The following is a 23,444-nucleotide window of genomic DNA, read 5'->3' on the forward strand; positions in this document are numbered from 1 at the left end:
AGTGTAGAGGTCATTGGAGGTCACGACTAAACAAAATATGAGCCCGATCGCTTTGATAGTTTCCGAGAAAAGTCCAACGTTAAGGTGGTGTCTACGGACGGCCGGCCGGACGGCCGGCCGGCCGGACGGCCGGCCGGACAGACTAACACTGACCGATTACATAGAGTCACTTTTTCTCAAGTGACTCAAAAAATGAATAAATCCCTGCGCTTAGAACTGTACCCACGGAATACGCGCGATATAAGCCTCATATTGATTGATTGATATAATGTCACCTGGGAAAGTTTGCCTCAATAAAAGCAAGTTGTGTTTTCACTCTTTTACAACCCAGACAAACCTGACAAGTGTTCTTTCTCAACATCGTATATCAGTGAGAAACCTGAATCATATGGATCACAAGTTATTCTGTGTCATCTTCTTCTTCTGCGTTCGTGGGCTGAAACTCCCACGTACTCTCGTGTTTTTTTTTTGCACGAGTGGAATTTTACGTGTATGACCGTTTTTTACCCCGCCATTTAGGCAGCCATACGCCGTTTTCGGAGGAAGCATGCTGGGTATTTTCGTGTTTCTATAACCCACCGAACTCTGACATGGATTACAGGATCTTTTTCGTGCGCACTTGGTCTTGTGCTTGCGTGTACACACGGGGGGGTGTTCGGACACCGAGGAGAGTCTGCACACAAAGGAATGACTCTGAGAAATAAATCTCTCGCCGAACGTGGGGACGAACTCACGCTGACAGCGACCAACTGGATACAAATCCAGCGCGCTACCGACTGAGCTACATCCCCGCCTATTCTGTGTCATTACATTTATCAGTCCTCTTAAAGTTTTTTGTTTTATTATCTGCGATCGTCACTTTTTCACTGCCCTTTCTTTCTTTCTTTATTTGGTGTTTAACGTTGTTTTCAACCACGAAGGGTTATATCGCGACGGGGAAAGGGGGAAGATGGGATAGAGCCACTTGTCAATTGTTTCTTGTTCACAAAAGCACTAATCAAAAATTTGCTCCAGGGGCTTGCAACGTAGTACAATATAATTATTACCTTACTGGGAGAATGCAAGTTTCCAGTACAAAGGACTTAACATTTCTTACATACTGCTTGACTAAAATCTTTTCACTGCCCTTATTGCACTCGAAAAGAATGGACTAGCTTCCAGTTACTGAACACAAACAGTATTGCAGATATAAAATGATGCACTTAGGACATGACAGAAGTACATACATACAAACCAAACAGAATTTCTTGGAGACAAATTTACCATGACCTGAAAAATCAGATATACTGGCTTGAAAAATAACTAGTTAAAACACTACTATTGCAATATAGCGACATTTTTTGGCAAACGAGGTCACCCCCACAACACGCACACGTACACATACACGTGAATTGGTCTGCAAAGACACATGCACAAAACTAATAATCAAATGAATTGATATAATGCGTGAGACAGGTCTGCATAAAAGGGCTGTATAAGAAAATTCGTACTGCTTTTAATTTTCAGATAATAATACAGGTTTTCGTTGGCAGTTGACATACATTCATAAATTCTTATTTAATTAGGGCATTTCTGATAAAATGATGCAGCAAAATAAATTTCATAAACCAATAAAGACATTGAAGAAAAAATGGGAAAATGCGTCCTAGTCTCAAAATGTTACCCTTGGAGTTTGAGTTCACCCATTCACCAGTTATAATCACACAGCCAATACCATCTGAATTATCACACTGTCCACCCAACACTCTTTCCATTCAAGCCAGAAAAAAGGTAAAAATCCAGTAAATCACACAACACATGCAAAATACAGCAAAGGAAAATGTTGTGTGCCCAACAGGCACATTTCATGAAGATAAAAAGACAGAAAGAATTATAATACAGTACATGTATAAAGTAAATTTAAATGTTACACACCACTCTCACAAAAACAAATCCAAAGAGATAGACGGCTTACGATCCAATGTCAAGAATTAAACAAACAAAAAAAACCACACACACACGAAACAGGAAAGGTTAATTTTACCGAGGGCCCGGTAGCTCAGTTGGTAGAGCACTGGACTTGTGATCGGAAGGTCGCAGGTTCGAATTCGGGCCGGGACGGACACGGGTCAACTTTATGTGCAGACCCAGAGACGGAAGCCATGTCCCACCCCCGTGTCATCACAATGGCACGTAAAAGACCTCGGTCATTCTGCCATAAGTGCAGGTGGCTGAATACACCTAAACATGCAGACACCTGGGTAGCGCGACTCCGTTGCTGCTAGCTTTCCACTGGGAGGAAGCGACCCGAATTTCCCAGCGATGGGACAATAAAGTAATGAAAATGAAAAAATGAAAAAAAAAATGTTAACGTTATGTGTTAACATAAAAACACAACTTTCTTGCGTTTTTATTTGCTTTATCGAAACATAGAAACAGAACTTTTTAACGTAGAAAGAAAGCTGTGTTGGAAATACAAATGTTTTTGGTCTGAGTACATGCAACAGTCTACTCTTTCTTTCTTTATTTATTTGGTGTTTAACGTCGTTTTCAACCATTCAAGGTTATATCGTGACGGGGAAAGGGGGGAGATGGGATAGGGGAAAAGGGGGAGATGGGATAGAGCCACTTGTTAATTGTTTCTTGTTCACAAAAGCACTAATCAAACAAGAGGCGAAGCCATCAAGGCTCACGTAAGAAATCGACAAACAGTAACACAAACTCAATCACTCCGTCACACACACACACACACACACACACACACACACACACACACACACACACACACACACACACACACACACACACACACACACACACACACACACAGAAAGAGCATAGGTGAAACTGTGCAAGAAAGCGAGACACTAGATCTAGATCTGTCTGTCTGCATGTAGCCTACTTACAAGGACACGACTGCCAACTAGTCTCGGCGCGCTCAAAATAATAATGACCGAGACTGTCAGTACTTCCTTCGCGTGACGTCTAACCCTCTTACGTCATAATGTGACGTCAATGTAATGTGACGTCTTCAAATGTTAGAGTTTCTACCACAGACATACACACGCACAGACGCACGCACGCACGCACAGACAGACAAAGTTACGATCGCATAGGCTACACTTACGTGAGCCAAAAATTGCTCCAGGGGCTTGCAACGTAGTACAATATATTACCTTACTGGGAGAATGCAAGTTTCCAGTACAAAGGACTTAACATTTCTTACATACTGCTTGACTAAAATCTTTACAAACATTGACTATATTCTATACAAGAAACACTTAACAAGGGTAAAAGGAGAAACAGAACCCGTTAGTCGCCTCTTACGACATGCTGGTTAGCATCGGGTAAATTCTTTCTCGTCCCAACCAATATGGGACTCCCCCTAACCCGCGGGGGGATCTTGAAGTCAGAACAATGAAACACGTTTCAAAAAGCAAGAATAACAACACTCTCCATTGAGCAATTTAGGAGGTAAGTTTCTCCCAGAAACTGAAACTCTCAACAACAAAAGCAACACCAACCCAAAAAAGTCCAATACAAAAAAATGAAACAAAACAGCAGGTAGCTCAGTTGGTAGAGCACTGGACTTGTGATCGGAAGGTCGCAGGATCGAATTCGGGCCGGGACGGACACGGGTCAACTTTATGTGCAGACCCAGAGACGGAAGCCATGTCCCACCCCCGTGTCATCACAATGGCACGTAAAAGACCTTGGTCATTCTGCCATAAGTGCAGGTGGCTGAATACACCTAAACACGCAGACACCTGGGTAGCGCGACTCCGTTGCTGCTAGCTTTCCACTGGGAGGAAGCGACCCGAATTTCCCAGCGATGGGACAATAAAGTAATGAAAATGAAAAAAATGAAAAAAATGACTTTGATTGATTGACTTTGAGTATGCATGAGTACTTGAGCTTATTTTTAAATTCCTTCTTTTGTTTACAAGTTTTTTTCTTTGACAAAGATTTAACATTGAATATTTTCTGTGGTGAATATACCGCAAAAGTAATGCTTTTATTTGACTGAAAATTCCATTTTACTGTATCCACAGCAGACACTGAACAAAGAAAGGATAACTAACATGGGCTGATGAAAATCAATATGTAAATATAGTGGAACCCACCCTTATAGACCATCAACATTTTGAGAAAAATAAATCAGACCTTATAAGAGACGTGAAAGACCATCCATAATACGAGAGAACATCTTTCTTTCTTTATTTGGTGTTTAACGTCGTTTTCAACCGTTCAAGGTTATATCGCGACGGGGAAAGGGGGGGAGATGGGATAGAGCCACTTGTTAATTGTTTCTTGTTCACAAAAGCACTAATCAAAAAATTGCTCCAGGGGCTTGCAACGTAGTACAATGTATTACCTTACTGGGAGAATGCAAGTTTCCAGTACAAAGGACTTAACATTTCTTACATACTGCTTGACTAAAATCTTTACAAACATTGACTATATTCCATACAAGAAACACTTAACAAGGGTAAAAGGAGAAACAGAATCCGTTAGTCGCCTCTTACGACATGCTGGGGAGCATCGGGTAAATTCTTCCCCCTAACCGCGGGGGGCACGAGAGAACAAATTCAGGTCTTAACAGAAGAGTCTTAACTTGGAAGGGCTTAATAGGGAGTTTTCACAGTACCGTATAATCCCTAGCAAACGCCCACCGCCCCTCCGCACAGATTTCGGGTACAAGTAGGGGGTGGGCGTTTGGTAGGTATACACCCCTTTGCAAGATAAAGTGTCATCCCATTTTCACGAGAGAAAAAAAGTGATACAACATGTGATTTATGCAATTTTAATGAAAAAATAAACACACCGTTTGTTTACCCAAAGAAAGATCAACGTTCTGTGCTAGAAAAAAAAGAAGAAGAAGAAAAAAACGGCGAACCATCGAACAGTGTGCACAAATCGTAGATAAAGGAGGCCGACTGTCTTAAAACAAATGTTTTTTAAAGCAAAATAAGGGGTGGGCGTTTGCTAGGTAGTAACCCCTCTGCACAACTTTTGGCCAAAAGTGGGGGGTGGGTGTTTGCTAGATACTGGGCGTTTGCTAGGGATTTTACGGTACACACATGCCCATTGTCAAGGGGAAGGTTTGACTGTGTCGGGCTTTTTATTTGCCTACTGCACAGCATTTTCAGCGCCAGTCTTGTAGGTATAGAGCTTTGTCCAGTGGAAGCTCCCTTTTTAAGACTTCCAAACATCTGAGAAAATCAGGTTTTAAAATCTCGTGCCTTTTGAGAGAATATCAAGCATTGAAATGAGTAAGTACTGTAAGTGTCTTTCTTCCTCAAAAACAAAGGGATATCATTATTGGAAGATTAATGATAGACCAAACAAATCGGGTCTTAAAAGGGAGGTGGTTTTAAAATGGAGGAAGCGGAGGCGACCACGGTGCAAGGGAAGCTCTATGGCAGTCTGGACGACCTACAGCGCACGGCTACATTTGCGCGGAGAACCGGCGTTTCCATCCGAGTGATCGACAAGAAGAAGAAGAAGAAGAAATGGAGGAAAAAGCTCTGCAGTGAGGGCGTCAAACATAATTTTTCATTCATTCAAATGGAGGTCAATTTGCAGAGGCCATAAACAGACAGTCAGAAAAAGAACTTGGGTCTTAAAACGGGGGATTTAAAGGAGTGTTCCACTGTGGGGCAAAATCCGCCACCCTCCCCCCTCTAACGCACAAAACACGCTCCAAACCCCCGCCCCCTCCTCTCTCTCCCATACTCATCATCATACAAACACAATCATGTCACGATTCTTCCATTTGCACTGGTGGACCGAGGGCTGGGTGAGGAGAAGAAGCTACGAAGCACCAAGACCTGTCCGAGGCCGACGACCAGGACTGCGACGGTCTCACCTATAGACCACATCATGACGTGTGTGTTGAGATTATCCGCAAAAGCTCTGGCGGTCCCCTCGTGATTACGGAAATAAGTTTGTAGCCTGACGCCGAGATCCAGGTGCTTGTGGATAGTCTCGCTTGTTGACTCCATCTGAAAGAGCAAATAAACCAAGAGAGGTTAGACAGTGGAACCCCCCTTTGAGAGAAATTCAAGTTTTACGCCCTCACGGCAAAGCCATTGGGGGCATGTTCCCGGGTTTTAACCCGACTTTAGATGAGATACACAAGTGTATGCGTGTTTAGGTGGTACATATCAGCCATCCGCACTTATGGCAGAATGACCGAGGTCTTTTACGTGCCACTGCGGTGACACGGGGGTGGGAGATGGATACCGTCTCTGGGCCTGCACATAAAGTTGACCCATGTCCGTCCCGGCCCGGATTCGAACCAGCGACCTTTCGATCACAAGTCCAGTGCTCTACCACCTGAGCTACCCGGGCCCCCCTTTGAAGACACCCCAATTTAAGACTTCCTCCCTTTTAATTAAGACCTTGCTTTTTCAGATGATTTGTTCATAGCCTCTGTAAATTTACCTTCTTCATCTTCTGCGTTCGTGGGCTGAAACTCCCACGTACACTTGTGGGTTTTTTTGCACGAGTGGAATTTTACGTGTATGACCGTTTTTTACCCCGCCATACGCCGTTTTCAGTGGAAGCATGCTGGGTATTTTCGTGTTTCTATAACCCACCGAACTCTGACATGGTTTTTACCTTTATTTTAAGACTCTCTTTTTTAAGACCTGATTTTCTCAGACTTTGGAAAGTCTTTAAATGGGTTAATATAATCTTAGAGAAAAAGGGACGCAAGCGCTCCTAACAAATACAGCATGACTGTGCAACGAGAGTAAGTGAGAGTTATGGAACTTCTTCTTTTTCTTCCTCGTTCGTGGGCTGAAACTCCCACGTACACTCGTGGTTTTTTTGCACGAGTGGAATTTTACGTGTATGACCGTTTTTTACCCCGCCATTTAGGCAGCCATACGCCGTTTTCGGAGGAAGCATGCTGGGTATTTTCATGTTTCTATAACCCACCGAACTCTGACATGGATTACAGGATCTTTTTCGTGCGCATTTGGTCTTGTGCTTGCGTGTACACACGGGGGGTGTTCGGACACCGAGGAGAGTCTGTACACAAAGTTGACTCTGAGAAATAAATCTCTCGCCGAACGTGGGGACGAACTCACGCTGACAGCGGCCAACTGGATACAAATCCAGCGCGCTACCGACTGAGCTACATCCCCGCCCAGTTATGGAACTTATGTGGAACCAATCTCCTGGCTCCCGAGAGAATAACAAGCCTTAAAATGAAGAAGCAACTTTCAGTACAACTATCCCTTACTCTTATTCCACAGTCTTCTTCTTCTTCGTTCATGGGCTTAGACTCCAACGTTCACTCATCTTTTTAGCACGAGTGTATTTTTACGTGTATGACCGTTTTTACCCCGCCATTCAGGCAGCATACACCGATTTCGGGGGAGGCATGCTGGGTATTTTCGTGTTTCTATAACCCACCGAACTCTGACATGGATTACAGGATCTTTTCCATGCGCACTTGCTCTTGTGCTTGCGTGTACACACGAAGGGGGTTAAGTCACTAGCAGGTCTGCACATAAGTTGACCTGGGAGATCAGAAAAATCTCCACTTTTAACCCATCTGGCGGCAGCGACCGGGATTCGAACTCACGACCTTCCGATAAAGAGGCCGACGTCTTACCACCACGCCACTGCGCCCGTCTTTGTTCATCAGTCATGTCAAATGCTTTTCGAGCTCTAGCTTACGTCCCTTAAAATTCCATTTAGTCATATTGGGACTAAATGTATTCAGATAGACTTTGAATCAAGATGAGGTCGGTGTGTGTGTGTGTAGAGCAATTCCTAGAAAACTACTGGACAGATCTTCATGAAATTTGATTTACATTTGAATTCTCTCAGATGATATCCGAAGACAATTTCTTTTTCATTTTTTCAATAAATTTCTTTTACTAATTTGAGGTGGTAGTGGTACGTGGACTGTGGCAACTTAATTTTTCAATCAAAATAATTGAAATGTTAGTCAAGCAATCTTTGACCAGGTCCGGACTATGGTATTGCATTTGAGCTTGAAAGCTTCAAATTAAATAATCTATTCATTAAAATTCTAATCAAAACTGACATTTTAACAACAGATTAGACCATTATTACATTGTATTCGTTATCATTTCCTGAATCCATATTCAGATACGTCCTGTTTGCTATCAAAATGTGTTCCAAATTAAAGAAAATTTGGGGCGGGGACGTAGCTCAGTCGGTAGCGCGCTGGATTTGTATCCAGTTGGCCGCTGTCAGCGTGAGTTCGTCCCCACGTTCGGCGAGAGATTTATTTCTCAGAGTCAACTTTGTGTGCAGACTCTCCTCGGTGTCCGAACACCCCCGTGTGTACACGCAAGCACAAGACCAAGTGTGCACGAAAAAGATCCTGTAATCCATGTCAGAGTTCGGTGGGTTATAGAAACACGAAAATACCCAGCATGCTTCCTCCGAAAACGGCGTATGGCTGTCTAAATGGCGGGGGTAAAAAACGGTCATACACGTAAAATTCCACTCGTGCAAAAAAACACGAGTGTACGTGGGAGTTTCAGCCCACGAACGCAGAAGAAGAAGAAGAAGAAGAAAGAAAATTGGTTCTTTGTTCCCATGCTTCATGGAGACCAGTGTGACCCGTCTAGGTCTTCGGGTTTTAGCTAGCCAAGCCTCACTTGTGTCAGGATGACTGATCCAGGTTTTCAATGTTGAGCTTTTAGTTACATCGGCCAGCAGACTGACTTCACGTTTTGAATTTGCTTCATGCAATTTCTTTTTTTAATCTTTTTTTCATTGGGAGGTGATGATGATGGTTGAGGTGGTGGTGTGTGCTTGTCCATGTGTTTCACCCATAATGCAATTTCTTTCTTTTTTTCTTTATTTGGTGTTTAACGTCGTTTTCAACCACGAAGGTTATATCGCGATGGGGAAAGGGGGGAGATGGGATAGAGCCACTTGTCAATTGTTTCTTGTTCACAAAAGCACTAATCAAAAATTTGCTCCAGGGGCTTGCAACGTAGTACAATATATTACCTTACTGGGAGAATGCAAGTTTCCAGTACAAAGGACTTAACATTTCTTACATACTGCTTGACTAAAATCTTTACAAAAATTGACTATATTCTATACAAGAAACACTTAACAAGGGTAAAAGGAGAAACAGAATCCGTTAGAAGCCTCTTACGACATGCTGGGGAGCATCGGGTAAATTCTTCCCCCTAACCCGCGGGAGGACATAATGCAATTACAATTACAGTTATACCTTTAATGTAATGCCTGACTTTAGAGAGGACACCTCTCACTTAAAAGAACATGTCCTCCTTTCCCTGATTCTATAAACTTACAAGTTACAATGCACCTGCTTAACACTTTCTACCCCACCTATGTTGACCAAGTTTTTTTTTTTAGCCGAGACCAGCTGTGCTGCAGCAGGTCACTCAGAATTGTAGTAACTGTGTAGAAACTGTATCAACACGCTGGAATGCAGGCGTTAGATCGACGTTACAGGAAGCGACTTGTGTGTACGGATATATCCGTACTAAGTCAGATAGAGCCATATGAGTGGGTACGGATATATCTGTACCTGGGAGACAATGAGTTAAGAGAAGACACCTGTGCAGTGTTGTTCTCAGGTCTCAGTTTTTTATTTTTTTATCGGATACACTGCTTTGACCCCTGTCCACTCAACCATCGGAGTTTTGATGGTAGCAGGGTAATTGCCCCATGGACAATTTCCCCTCCGAACCTATTTAAACAAGTCTTCATGTAAGTTTTAGAAAAGTGATGTCTCTATATGTGTGTGTGTGTGTGTTGTGTGTGTGTGTATATATTCTTTATGTGTGTATGTGTATTTAAGTGTTCGTGTGTCTGTTGAACCCAGGAAGCATCATAGAGATAAACAGCGATAATTATCTTTGAATTAACCCGGTTGTGAATCATTACAGTCGAACTCGCTTAAGGCGAATCACTGGGGATCGGGAAATACGTTCGTCTTAACCGAAATTCGCATTAAGAGAATTGATTGATTTTTTTTACTGTCACAATTTTAGAAGTAACATTTAAAAAGTCCTGTAAAAGCATGTACATGCACATTCTGATCAATCTCCGATTTCATGGTGTCCACCAGTTCTGGTGCATATGTACTACCCTGGCCAAGTTTCCTCTCAAGACATAAAAGAGACCGCCCCATAGATTAAACTTCCCATAGGTTAAACTCGGTCACTGATCGGGTGCAGGAAGTGTTTCATATGAAAGGGGAACCACCTCTCATAACTAAAACTGGGTCAATGACCCCTGGGAAGAAGGTCAGTGTCTATAAAGAAGGCCACCCAGCCATCACAATGGACCTGCCTTTGACCTCGCCTCACACGCAGATCCTTGTAGCCTTGTGACTTTTAGAGACAAAGCGGCTCTGGGACGATGAAAACGTGTTTGTTAAAAGAGGGGTTCGTTATGCAAATGATGTGATATGTCGATCTCGGGACGAGTTTAAAGATTTCGCCATAAGCGTGAGTAAATTACAGACATTATGCATGCTTGGGAATCCAAAAAGTGCTCGTTATAAGCATAAATTCGTTACAAAGAATTCGTTTCAAGCATTTTTTTTAAGCATGAAGAAAGAGGTATTCAGTTGGGAACTTAAAACTAATACGTTACAAGTCAAAATTCGTAACTAGCGTGTTCGTTTTAAGTGGGTTCGACTGTACATCTCATTCTGTACATGTACTTCTTCTTTTTGTCTGCTTTGTTTATGTGTCTGAAGAAGAACCCAGGGTCAAAATGTCGCTGTTATTTGTTTCGTCCTCACGCGAGTACAGCACGTTTTGGTCTTTTTATTTATCGCTCTCATGCTTGCTGATCACTGAAAGTTTTCGCAAAGCATGTGTGTTTTCCTAAACTCACCTGACCTCAAGCCTAACCAACGTGACCTCAATCAAAACCCGTTGTGAGCGATCACTACGGGCCAGCGATCATTTCCGCAATAAATCTTGAACTCTGATGAACTCCTGAACGCTGATTTTCAAAAGAAAGGGGTATTGTATCCGGCGTGCATTGCTCAGATTAGTTGACCTTAAGTATTACTTAATGCAACAACTGATTTTGTCTGCTTGATTTTCAGTAATTTTCATAGAGTCACTAACTATTTTTTTCTGCGGAACACATTCACTCGATTTTGTCTGACCAACAACTCATTTTGTCTGCAGAACACTGCCAATCAATTTTGTATGCATGACACGTACTGACTGACTTATTTCGTCTGTTAAACATAGGGGATTCATTTAGTGACAGATTGCACCCTTCTTTTTCCTGTCTCTCAACTAGACAGACAGACAGACAGATGCAGTCACACACACACACACACACACACACACACAGATGCACACACACACACACACAGATGCAGACACACACACACACACACCCTAACTACAGAAGCAAACTCCTACCATATTTCATAACACACCGTTTATAAATCAAACTTTCATACAGCTCCTTTTTCAAACAAAAGAGTATTATTGACAAAACAGTGAGAACAAATTAACTCTTGTCATCTCACGGCCAAAAAGTCAGACGTACCAAAAATCAACTGCACAACTGTGAATTAATAATATGAAATAAACATAAACACTGTCGAAAAATCATTAAAACTCGACTACTTCCAAGTATCTGCAATGAAACTGTAGTCTTCATACACATTTGAGTTTTAGATTTTGGACACTAAGGTATGGTGTAAAAAGCAAGCTCTTCCTTTCAGACACAAGATTCCTCCAAGTCCAACACCTCAAAGCAATCATTAAGTGTTTGCTCGCAAGTGTTTTAAAGCGTTCCCTGCATCTAATGATCTAGGTGTGAAATTTTGAGAACCGTTTCATGGATGAATCTCACAGAACAGCTAACAAAAAACAAACAAAAGAATCATGCTAGTACAGAGTGACAAAGACGGCCCACAGAAAAGAAAGAAAGGAGAAACACTCTGTAGTGGAAGACCTTCAATGGCGCTCTAATGTATGAACTTGCAACAAAACAATGAAAAGCTGACTTTCTACACGATAGACTCTGTGTCAGTTTCTATGCCTCAATCATGCATACAATAATTTACCAATGACAAAGAAATTTCAAGAGAACAAACACGCACACATCAACAACACTCGCATCAATCAAATCTTAAAACCCTCATTTGCATTAACAGTCAGGAGTTATGTTATCATAAATTTGATTCCAGCAATGCTATTCACCTGTACAAAAATACTTGAGTCTCTACAAGTACAGGGGAAAAACGAAGACAAAAGCTGTCTTTCTTTTTTTGTTTTTCTTTATTTGGTGTTTAACGTCGTTTTCAACCATTCAAGGTTATATCGCGACGGGGAAAGGGGGGGGGGGGGGGGGGGGGGGGAATGGGATAGAGCCACTTGTTAATTGTTTCTTGTTCACAAAAGCACTAATCCAAAAATTGCTCCAGGGGCTTGCAACGTAGTACAATATGACCTTACTGGGAGAATGCAAGTTTCCAGTACAAAGGACTAACATTTCTTACATACTGCTTGACTAAAATCTTTACAAACATTGACTATATTCTATACAAGAAACACTTAACAAGGGTAAAAGGAGAAACAGAATCCGTTAGTCGCCTCTTACGACATGCTGGGGAGCATCGGGTAAATTCTTCCCCCTAACCCGCGGGGGGTACAAAACCTGTCAACTTTCACAGTCTAAACATAGACAATCATGACCAATGTAGTGAGCAAAGCGATAGAATCAACATGAAATTATATTCAAACCTCACAAACCCAAATTTCTTCTTCATGTGAAAGCAATGGCTCATAGGCTCTGAGTAGGATTACTGATTTAAAAAAATCAAAAAAGAAGAGATTCTTTTATAGCCCCACCAAGAAAAATACAAATCACATTCCTAAGAATCCCATACAGTATTTGCACATGCTCTTTGCTTCACAATTTGACATTTAAATGTGTGTTTAATAACCACAGAAAAACACTGTTACTGCAATGATGGAAGTTACAAATTGTTTTCTGCCAAAAAAAACCTTTTTTTGTTTTGTGTACCCACCTTTCTTTTGAATGAGACATCTAGTTGGTTAGCATGTTGCATTATTTCCACTAAATAACAACAAACAATTCAGTCTTCTTCTTCTGCGTTCGTGGGCTGAAACTCCCACGTACACTCATGTTTTTTGCACGAGTCGAATTTTACGTGTATGACCGTTTTTTACCCCGCCATTTAGGCAGCCATACGCCATTTTCGGAGGAAAAACAATTCAGTGTAACTTGACTATAACCGTAAATCGGCATAACATCTTTGATCACTTTTTTTTTCAAGGAAAAAAACAACTATTGAAAACACTTTCAAAGAAACAAACAATACCAAGAAAATTAAAAACACACATATCATTTGATATAACTTGTAACCCTCTCATACGCATGTGCAGTTTTGGACAGATTACTCAAAAACATCAAACTGCAGTTCATAACACATCACTAAAAAACATTTAAAGCTGTGAAATCACTCTAGCAGTCACATATTAACAAAGAAAAGCGCTTCCTATGCCTTTCAATTTTTACACTGCATCCCCTTTTGCTTGTGACAAAAGATTCTATTTAAACTCGTTCCAGCCTTTCTTTCTTTCTTTCTTTATTTGGTGTTTAACGTTGTTTTCAACCACGTAGGTTATATCGCGACGGGGAAAGGGGGGAGATGGGATAGAGCCACTTGTCAATTGTTTCTTGTTCACAAAAGCACTAATCAAAAATTTGCTCCAGGGGCTTGCAACGTAGTACAATATATGACCTTACTGAGAGAATGCAAGTTTCCAGTACAAAGGACTTAACATTTCTTACATACTGCTTGACTAAAATCTTTACAAACATTGACTATATTCTATACAAGAAACACTTAACAAGGGTAAAAGGAGAAACAGAATCCGTTAGTCGCCTCTTACGACATGCTGGGGAGCATCGGGTAAATTCTTCCCCCTAACCCGAGGGGGGGGGGGGGGGGGGGGGGGGGTTCTAGCCTTCAAACACCACACACCCAATGCAAAATGCTTAAAGATACCCTGGGGCCCTGTTTTTCATCATCGACTCATCCAGAATCTCATAATTATGGTGTATCTAGAATAAACGCCATTCATCGATCACAGAATTTCAAACTTGCTCCAATAAGATGTAAAATCCTCACTTGTTTACTTTGGTTTTGAATCAAAGAGTGCGACAGACACTCTTGTATTTAGAAAATCACTGAGACTATGATGAGATAACTACCTGCACAATTTGTTTATTTGTTGCTTAACGTCCAGCCGACTATGCAGAGCCATATCAGGACGAGGAAGGGGGGGATGAAGGGGGCCACTTGTCAAGCGATTCCTGTTTACAAATGCACTAACCCATTACTTGTGTCCCAGCAGGCTTTAGTAAAACTAAATTAATACCTACTGGAAGATTACCAGTTTCCAGTATGTTAAAATAGGCTTAACCTATCTACTGCTGGACTTACATCAGAACACTAACAGATTAAACTATACATGAATCGCGAGACAAGCGGCAAGAGAAGAGATTTTTGGAAAAAATACAGGTGAATGAGCAAGAAGGCAGAAACAAGAAGGGCAAAGCCCATACGACTCACATGCTTGACCTTCTGCTTTACACATTTTTCCTACCAAAATACATGTGACCTTGACCCAAGGTCAAGGTCATCCAAGGTCATGCAACACAAAGCTGTTAATTCAAGACATAGGAAGTACAATGGTGCTTATTGGCTCTTTCTACCATGAGATATGGTCACTTTTAGTGGTTCACTACCTTATTTTGGTCACATTTCATAAGGGTCAAAGTGACCTTGACCTTGATCATATGTGACCAAATGTGTCTCATGATGAAAGCATAACATGTGCCCCACATAATTTTTAAGTTTGAAACAGTTATCTTCCATAGTTCAGGGTCAAGGTCACTTCAAAATATGTATACAATCCAACTTTGAAGAGCTCCTGTGACCTTGACCTTGAAGCAAGGTAAACCAAACTGGTATCAAAAGATGGGGCTTACTTTGCCCTATATATCATATATAGGTGAGGTATTCAATCTCAAAAACTTCAGAGAAAATGGGAAAAATGGGAAAAATAGCTGTTTTTTAGACAACATTTATGGCCCCTGCGACCTTGACCTTGAAGCAAGGTCAAGATGCTATGTATGTTTTTTGGGGCCTTGTTATCATACACCATCTTGCCAAATTTGGTACTGATAGACTGAATAGTGTCCAAGAAATATTCAACGTTAAAGTTTTCCGGCCGGCCGGCCGGCCGGACGGACGGACGACTCGGGTGAGTACATAGACTCACTTTTGCTTCGCATGTGAGTCAAAAAGAAAAGAATTCATGAAGAAAAAGAGAGCATGACAGGAAAGAGGAACCAAAAATCTACCTAACAGCAAACTAGAAAGCTCCTGCGATTCCAAAAACAGGAGGGGCCTTTAATTTCATAACCGCAGTGCCCCACTGCATCAAAGAGTGCGACAGAAACTCTTGTATTTAGAAAACCACTGAGACTATGATGAGATAACGACCTGCACAATTCAACCATGACCTTTAAATGATTTCTATTCATACGAAGCTTCATGATTTTAGCACCAAAATAGGGGCCAGATGTTACTACATGTATTTTGTTACTAAGTCTAGAGGGAAAATATAAACATTTACAACTTTCCAAGGAATACATGAAGTGTATGCAAAAGAAGAAGAGTACAATTATGACTCAAAGAACTCAAAACGTGACTGAACTTGATGTACAAACAATAGCAAAACAATGAAAAGCTTGCGCTTTGCTTAGTCTTCAAAAGTTGGAAAGAAAATCCACTCTAGTTTAAACTCCAATGCAGCCAAACTTATGGTTTGTGCGTGTATGTTTTTGTAAGTAGTAAATGATCTTACCCAACTATCAGTGACGCGAACATATCAGCTGACATCTATATGACACTTATTCGGCAAAGCAGATGCAAGCTCACTTGGAAACATCTCTACCTGAATTAAATTGTTCTACAACAACACCAAAATCAGGTCTGAATTTGAATGACAGCAGAAGACATTTTCCCTGGTCTACACACGTTAAAATACACCCCACAACAGGTCAGGGACTTAAACAATGGAGAAGTCCCCTTTGCTGCCTCTGTGAAGCTCATTCACACACTAATCTAGATCTTTTCATTTCAGTTGTACAAGCTTTATCTGACTGGAACATTCCACAGAAATCAAGAATGCTGACTTCATGTTCATCTTTCATTTCGCAAAGAAAAACTATTACGAGACAATCTTACTTCTTACGCTTACACTTACAGACATGTTCAGTACTCTTACAAAACAAATTTTTTTAAATGTAAAAGAAGAAAACAAACACACACTCCCAAGATCTAGTACGTTCATTATGAACAGTTGGTTCTGAAATCAAATTGTACTTCGAGTAAAACAAAGTTCAACAGTACAAACCAAACAAAAGCTAAACAATCAAACAAAGATAACAAATAAAAGCACACTCACTCTATGTATAAAACAACAACAATTGTTCAGGTCTTAACTCAAACCATGAGGTCTAGGAAAAATATTTCTCAGCTTGCAGATCGAACATTTTATGATGACGACGTTACAAATTTACACATGCGGTTGGAGCGTAGCGCTCGGCTAGTGTACAAAACTAAATCATGCAAGAGCCCTTAATACTATCTCCCGACTTTGCTGATTAAAAAAAAAGGGTACATGGGGGTAGATTTTTTCTTTGGATTCCTCTCTGTTTGTCCATTATTGTTTCTTTCTTTCTTTATTTGGTGTTTAACGTCGTTTTCAACCATTCAAGGTTATATCGCGACGGGGGAAAGGGGGGAGATGGGATAGGGGAAAGGAGGGAGATGGGATAGAGCCACTTGTTAATTGTTTCTTGTTCACAAAAGCACTAATCAAAAATTTGCTCCAGGGGCTTGCAACGTAGTACAATATATGACCTTACTGGGAGAATGCAAGTTTCCAGTACAAAGGACTTAACATTTCTTACATACTGCTTGACTAAAATCTTTACAAACATTGACTATATTCTATACAAGAAACACTTAACAAGGGTAAAAGGAGAAACAGAATCCGTTAGTCGCCTCTTACGACATCTGGGGAGCATCGGGTAAATTCTTCCCCCTAACCCGCGGGGGGGCGTCTATCTTATATGAAGATAATCTAGCCGTTTCATATAAAACCTAATAGCATCGCTTAACACCACTTCTAACCCCATTCACAATCTTCATTCGTTTAAAAATGGCTACCCACGATCAAAGACTCTTCCATTATTCCACACATTTGTTCTTATACACTGAGCACTATACGTACCACTCATAGTTATACTTTAAACAATAAATTTCATTAAAAAACCTGTTCATCATTCTCACTTGTTCAAGTGTATGCGTGTTAACTTGTTCTTCCTCATTTTGCTTTCTTCTTGGTTCCTCTTCTCACTCTTTTTCTAACAGAAAGTCCTGACATAAAAACCACACAACATGTACACGTACAACAAACAAACAAAAACATTCTACAAAAATCACACTCAAGTGCTGTTAGTCACAAACAATCCACGCCAACATTAGTTTTCGACATTCACGCACACACATAAAATTCACCCTACCCTGAAAAATGTCTCATTTACTCTCCATGACTATCACACACAGACACACGTACATAATCATTTTACACCAACACACACAAAAAGGCAATCTCTCAGCCCACACACTCACACAAACGCATCAGGCAATTGTTTACAGATCACGTCATAGCGGATGTCTTATGCTTGGAAGTGAAGAAGCTACGAAGCACAAGGATCTGTCCGATGCCGATCAAAACGATGAGGATGGATTCGCCGATGGACCACAATAAAACACGCTCGTTCAAATCCTCGGCGAAGGCGCGACCTTGGGACTCGCGCAGCTTGAAGTGGGTTTGAAGGTCAAGGACTTTCTTCAGCTCCTCGAAAATGCTGACAGCACTGGTTTCGATCTACACAACAGACAAGGAGAGAAAACCATGGGAGCCAGAGTGAACGTGCAAAACGAGTTGTGGGTTACCCCCCCTGGGACTCCCGAGTGTCACAGACAATACAGTAGAACCCTTTCTCTGAGCAACCTCAACCTAAATCAAATGTTTAATTCCGCAGACTTTTGTAAAAGATTTCCATTTTTTATCAGATATGTGGGTTTTATTCCCAACCACTTCGATGAACATTTTGCAGAAAGTACCTGATTACACCAAAAAAAATAAATAACCCACAGTAGAATGTATAAATAAAAGAAGAAATTAAAGAATAAAATAAGTGCAGGGAGCAAAACAGAACCAACAGGGAAAAGACACCAATAAAATCAAGTCAGAACCAAGGAGCAAGTGACAAAAGTACCGAAACCGTTACCATTCCATTCAAATTATCTGACATACAGTAATCTATCAGTTACACTATCCAATATCAGGATTAATGGCCTTAATGCAACCTGCCACGTTAGCTTAGCACCTGTCACTGGGCATAATACCAGGTGTGGCTCAATTTCTCTCTCCATCTATCGTCTCAAATTGCTCTCTCCACGTGTCGGCTCACAAACGCTGCCTGCTGTCGCTGTTAGGTACAATTGTTTGCTTTATCTGTAGGTCTTTATGTGTGTTTTTGTGCTCTGTAGTGTTCTCTTATTGACTTTGTATGCTGGAAAATACTTTCAAATATATCCAGCTTCTTTGTTAATGTTAGGCCAAAAAGAAAAAATATGTCTGTTTCCGGTAACATCGCCGAAAATTATAGGGTCGGTCGGTCGGGTTTTTTTAATTACATTTTTTTAGCAGAGTACACTTTGGGGTTAAGGCGGGCCGCGAATGTCAAAAAAGATCGCAGCTACGGTGAGATTGGCAGAAAATGTTGCTATGACTTTTTTGTCAGGCGTGTGGTCGCATTTTCCTGGAATAACTGCAGAGGAAATCTTGCCACAGACCCACCCTTCAGAGAGATTCTCGGCGTCATTGGCCATGTTTTTTTTCGTGTGACGACGGAAACGGGAGGTAAAAGTCTCTTCGATTGTAAAGTCTCATCGACCGATTACCTCCCTTTTTTGTTTTTTTTGTTGTGTGTGTGCGAAAAGCAAAAAAAACAACGTTAGGTTCGGCGCTTAAAAATAGGGTCGGTCGGGTTACCGGAAACAGAGATATTTTTCTTCTTGGCCTTATTGCTTGTTCCATCGCATACAAGTGCCAAACCCTCTTGCAAAATCAATCCAGAGAAGGTTGTACCAGTACTAGTTAGTAGTACCACTACAACCCCCATTCAAAGATCAAGTTTTTTCCAAAATTTCTGTTCAGAATGTCTGTAAATTTACCTTTATTTCAAGGCTCCCCCTTTTAATTTTCTCAAGTTCTAGGCGGTTTTGAGAAGCTGTTCAAGGGTCTGTGTGAAAATGAAGATGTAATATCCAACTTCATTAGAAAACCAATCTCAAGAAAGACAGTACTGTACATGCAAATTAACCGTAACCAGTGGATGTGTCCGAACATTTTAAAAAAACAAGTAAACAGACATGCACGAGTACAAACTTCCATCCCACACACACACACACACACACTCATATAAATATATTCATCAGTGTTGTCCCCAGACTGAGACTCCAAGGACAAAAGCTCAGTTGGACCTGGATTAAAAATATATATATATTCGTCTCAACGCCCTAAACACAGAGTCATTGCTCTGTCAGGAGAACTACATGTCAGAAATATTGGATTGTCGATACCAGGGGTCAATTCTCATCTCTTGTGGTGATACTTCTGCGTTTATAATGATAGGGCCACAAAAAAAAATAGGTCTGTTTACGGTAACATAGGCCAAAAAAATAGGGTCGGTAGGTCGGAATTTTTTTTTTCTCCAAAAAACCATATTTTTACGTTATTTTGCCAAAAAAACAAGATTTTTTTTCTTTTTTCTTTTCCAAATGCCAAAAAAAAAGTCTAGGGTCGCGCGAAAAAACTAGGGTCGGTCGGGTTACCGTAAACAGACCTTTTTTTTTTTGGCCTAGGATGCGACTTCCTTGTACAGGAGTGGGCACAAGTGGGGTTTTATGTGTATGGTGTTTTTGTCCACGTCATTTCAAATTCCATAATCTACCGAAGTCTACAAGGTCTTTTTCATGCGTACTTAATAGCAGGTCTGCATATAAGTTGACCTGGAAGATCTGCATATATAAGTTGACCTTGAAGATCTGCATTTAAGTTGACCTGGAAGATGAGACAAATGTCCACCCTACTAGTGCAGCAAGGATATGAACCCTGCACCTTCCACATAGAAGTCTGACTTGCCAACCACTAGGCTATGCTCCAGTCTTATTCAGTTATTGTGGTGATACAGTGGTAGTACTAGTAGGTACCTGTGATGAAAAGACTGCCTTGCAAACCCAGCTAAAAGTGACCAAACACTGTTATGCGAGGTATGATAGTCAAAAACACCACAGGTGTCCTTTCATGGAGGTGTCCCCTCATAAGAAGGTCCTTACATTGTAGGTATCACTGTACAAATGTTCTGTAAAGGTTTTTTTCATACAATGTACACACCTCAGGATACACAAATCCATCTCACATTCTCAGGACATCCATGACTGATTATCATGCATAATTTCTCTCTCTCTCTCTCTCTCTCTCCAACTCCTCTCTCACTCTCTCTCTCTTCGAAACAGGTGCAATAAGATTGAAGCAGCTATTTTCTTTCACTACATGTTTTGCAGTTATCTAGGTAACTCATTGCTTGTCTCAGTACCACTGATAATCAGACCTTTTGGCACACACTAGTGACCACTACAATCTGAACATCTCTGTGAAAAACTAGACAAGCTCACAGTCCAGGGAGTTTCACTTTCACTGTACTGTGAACTATTACTAAGAACCAGCATTGCCCATTGCAATCACTACATAAGTACTTTGTAAACATGGAACAAAAACCATGTGTTTGTGTTAACAATACCGGCACGGTGGCCCAGTGGTAAGGCGTTCGCCCCGTGATCGGGAGGTCGTGGGTTCGAACCCCGGCCGGGTCATACCTAAGACTTTTAAAATTGGCAATCTAGTGGCTGCTCCGCCTAGCGTCTGGCATTATGGGGTTAGTGCTAGGACTGGTTGGTCCGGTGTCAGAATAATGTGACTGGGTGAGACATGAAGCCTGTGCTGCGACTTCTGTCTTGTGTGTGGCGCACGTTATATGTCAAAGCAGCACCGCCCTGATATGGCCCTTCGTGGTCGGCTGGGTGTTAAGCAAACAAACAAACAAATGTGTTAACAATTGAACAAGTGTTAACAATTGAACACACTTCTCCATTCTGTTACTGATATTACCAAATGTTACAATAAAAAGCAAAAGCAAGAAGAAAGAGGTGAAAACCAAGAGCAGAGGGCATGCAAAATCACACAAAAGGTTGAAAAGTGGTAGGCAGGAGTATAAAAAGATACCGAATAATGCAATTTGAATTTAAGCCAATCAAAAGACAGGATTAGTTCACTTCAGACAGGATCTACTTTCAGTTTCACACAGATCTACTTTCAGGATAGTTGAAGTTCCTTCACACTTCTGCAAGTTAGACTTCCACCAAAACTTCTTGATATATATCTATATTTTGAGATGGATACGTAAGTCTCACAGTAGAAAATGTAGACAGTATGTTATATATATATCTACAAAATCAACAATCAAGAACAATTCTGAGCAACCAGTATTTCAATTTTCACATCTTATTCTTAAAGTTTACTTGATGATAACAACCAAAACAAAATTCTTCTCAACATTCAGATCGTTCTCATCTCAGCTATAATGCTGCTGCTATCAATTATCATCTGATATTACATCTTATATTTGTGCAGGCGCATAATACAAACATTTGCAAAAAGTAATAGAGTGAGTGGAGCAAAATAGAAAAAGAGTAAAGATAAAGAGTACATTATGTACGATGTTAAAAAAAAAGGTATACATATTAGATTAATATATCATAACAGGTGTACACTCAAAGTAAAATCTCCATTCCAAAAGGCCACTTTAGGGTGCAGTAAATGAACTGTGTATGACTATGAGCATCATTAACAATTACAGAAATGTACAGCTTTTCTCTTTTGACAACAATTAAAGCTTTTACACTGACAAGGAAAACCGTAAGAAATTGCTAGTTTCTTCTGCAAGCTCAAGCTAGTTTGAAAATGTTGTTGTTGTTTCTGTTTTTTTGCCATCATCTTGTTTTTCTCACCCTAAATCAGTGAAAGAACCTCCCAGAACAAAGGGCACAAAACGACAATTCTTGCTTTCTTCAACTTTCCTTCAAACTCAAACGCACAAATACTATTCATAAATATCTCTAAAAGTCTAACAGTGTCTACTATTACAAAAGAGTTTAGCAAACCAAATTTCACTGCACACAAACCTAACACTAACAGACATGCAGGTCTCACATATAAAATACTCATTATTGTACACATGCACAATGTGCCTTTTGCTTTTCATTTTTATTTAGTCTGAGTCTGGTTATACATCAGCAGTCTTTAAAGCTCCCTGAAAACAACTGAAATCTCAACAATACTTTTTTTCTGAGACCATTAATGAGTTTAAATGATGTCAATTCTGCCTTCACTTACAAAGAAAAATGGATGAAAAACCTCCTTGAACATGAAAAAAATGACTTCTATTGTTCGAAGTTCACTTCATCACATCAAGACATTTTTTTCTTTCTTTCAATGTCCTATTTTTCAAAACTTTATGAAAAACTTGCATGTCCATCCAAAAAAGAACAGATTGTTAAAACAATACTGATATTACACAAATACAAAATGTATAATATTAATAAATCATTAATATCTTAAATGTGAAACACATTCTTGCAAATTATGTCCACACAAAAATCAATAGTGACAACTGATATGTGTACACAAAATACAAATCAAAGGGCTGCTGTGCTAATAATCTGATACATCTATAATGCAAAGCGTGACAAATAGCAAAATGTCAAGAAAATTAGTAAGGTGACAAAAAGGGTTTCATCCATATTTGTCTTAATTTGCATTGGTACACCACCACTTTCCACACAAAAAATGCACAAAGAACATGATGTTTCAAAAACCAGCTTCTACAAAAAACCATTCACTAACCTTTAGCGCACGCACTAAGACAAACTTTTCCCTTTCAAAGTCAAAGTCTCTCTCTCTCCCCCCCCCCCCCCACACACACACATGCACTTCCCTTTCGCTTTGGACACATCCGATGAGGTGCTAACGCAATGAGACCATGTCAGGATAATGATTGAATAAGGCCAAAAAAAAAAGGTCTGTTTACGGTAACATAGGCCAAAAAAATAGGGTCGGTAGGTCGGGATTTTTTTTCCCTCCAAAAAACCATATTTTTAGGTTATTTTGCAATTTACCCCCCCCCCCCCCCCCCCCAAATGCCAAAAAAAAGTTTAGGGT

At 40.5% G+C, this 23,444-nt stretch overlaps 2 protein-coding genes across 4 annotated transcripts in view; one reads left to right on the forward strand and one right to left on the reverse strand.

The window, feature by feature from the left end:
• The window catches only part of LOC138951510 (lysM and putative peptidoglycan-binding domain-containing protein 1-like), a 333,283-nt gene that overhangs the window by 141,617 nt on the left and 168,222 nt on the right, over positions 1 to 23,444 (forward strand). The window lies entirely within an intron of this gene.
• Positions 1 to 23,444, reverse strand: part of LOC138951511 (transmembrane emp24 domain-containing protein 3-like) — a 29,865-nt gene that overhangs the window by 1,835 nt on the left and 4,586 nt on the right. The window contains exons 3-4 of one of the 3 annotated variants that reach the window (XR_011451131.1): positions 15,527 to 17,984; positions 11,404 to 14,229 (exon numbers count right to left, since the gene is read on the reverse strand). Coding sequence is in view for 1 of the 3 variants with exons in the window: in XM_070323120.1 (XP_070179221.1) it covers positions 17,754 to 17,984 (231 nt within the window). In the remaining 2 variants the exon portion in view is untranslated. Of the gene's footprint in view, positions 1 to 1,046; positions 5,985 to 11,403; positions 17,985 to 23,444 lie in introns of those variants that run through there. The other 2 variants (XR_011451130.1, XM_070323120.1) reach the window with 2 other exon arrangements.

This window comes from Littorina saxatilis, linkage group LG16, assembly GCF_037325665.1.
Source record: "Littorina saxatilis isolate snail1 linkage group LG16, US_GU_Lsax_2.0, whole genome shotgun sequence".
NCBI classification, from domain to species: Eukaryota; Metazoa; Mollusca; class Gastropoda; order Littorinimorpha; family Littorinidae; genus Littorina; species Littorina saxatilis.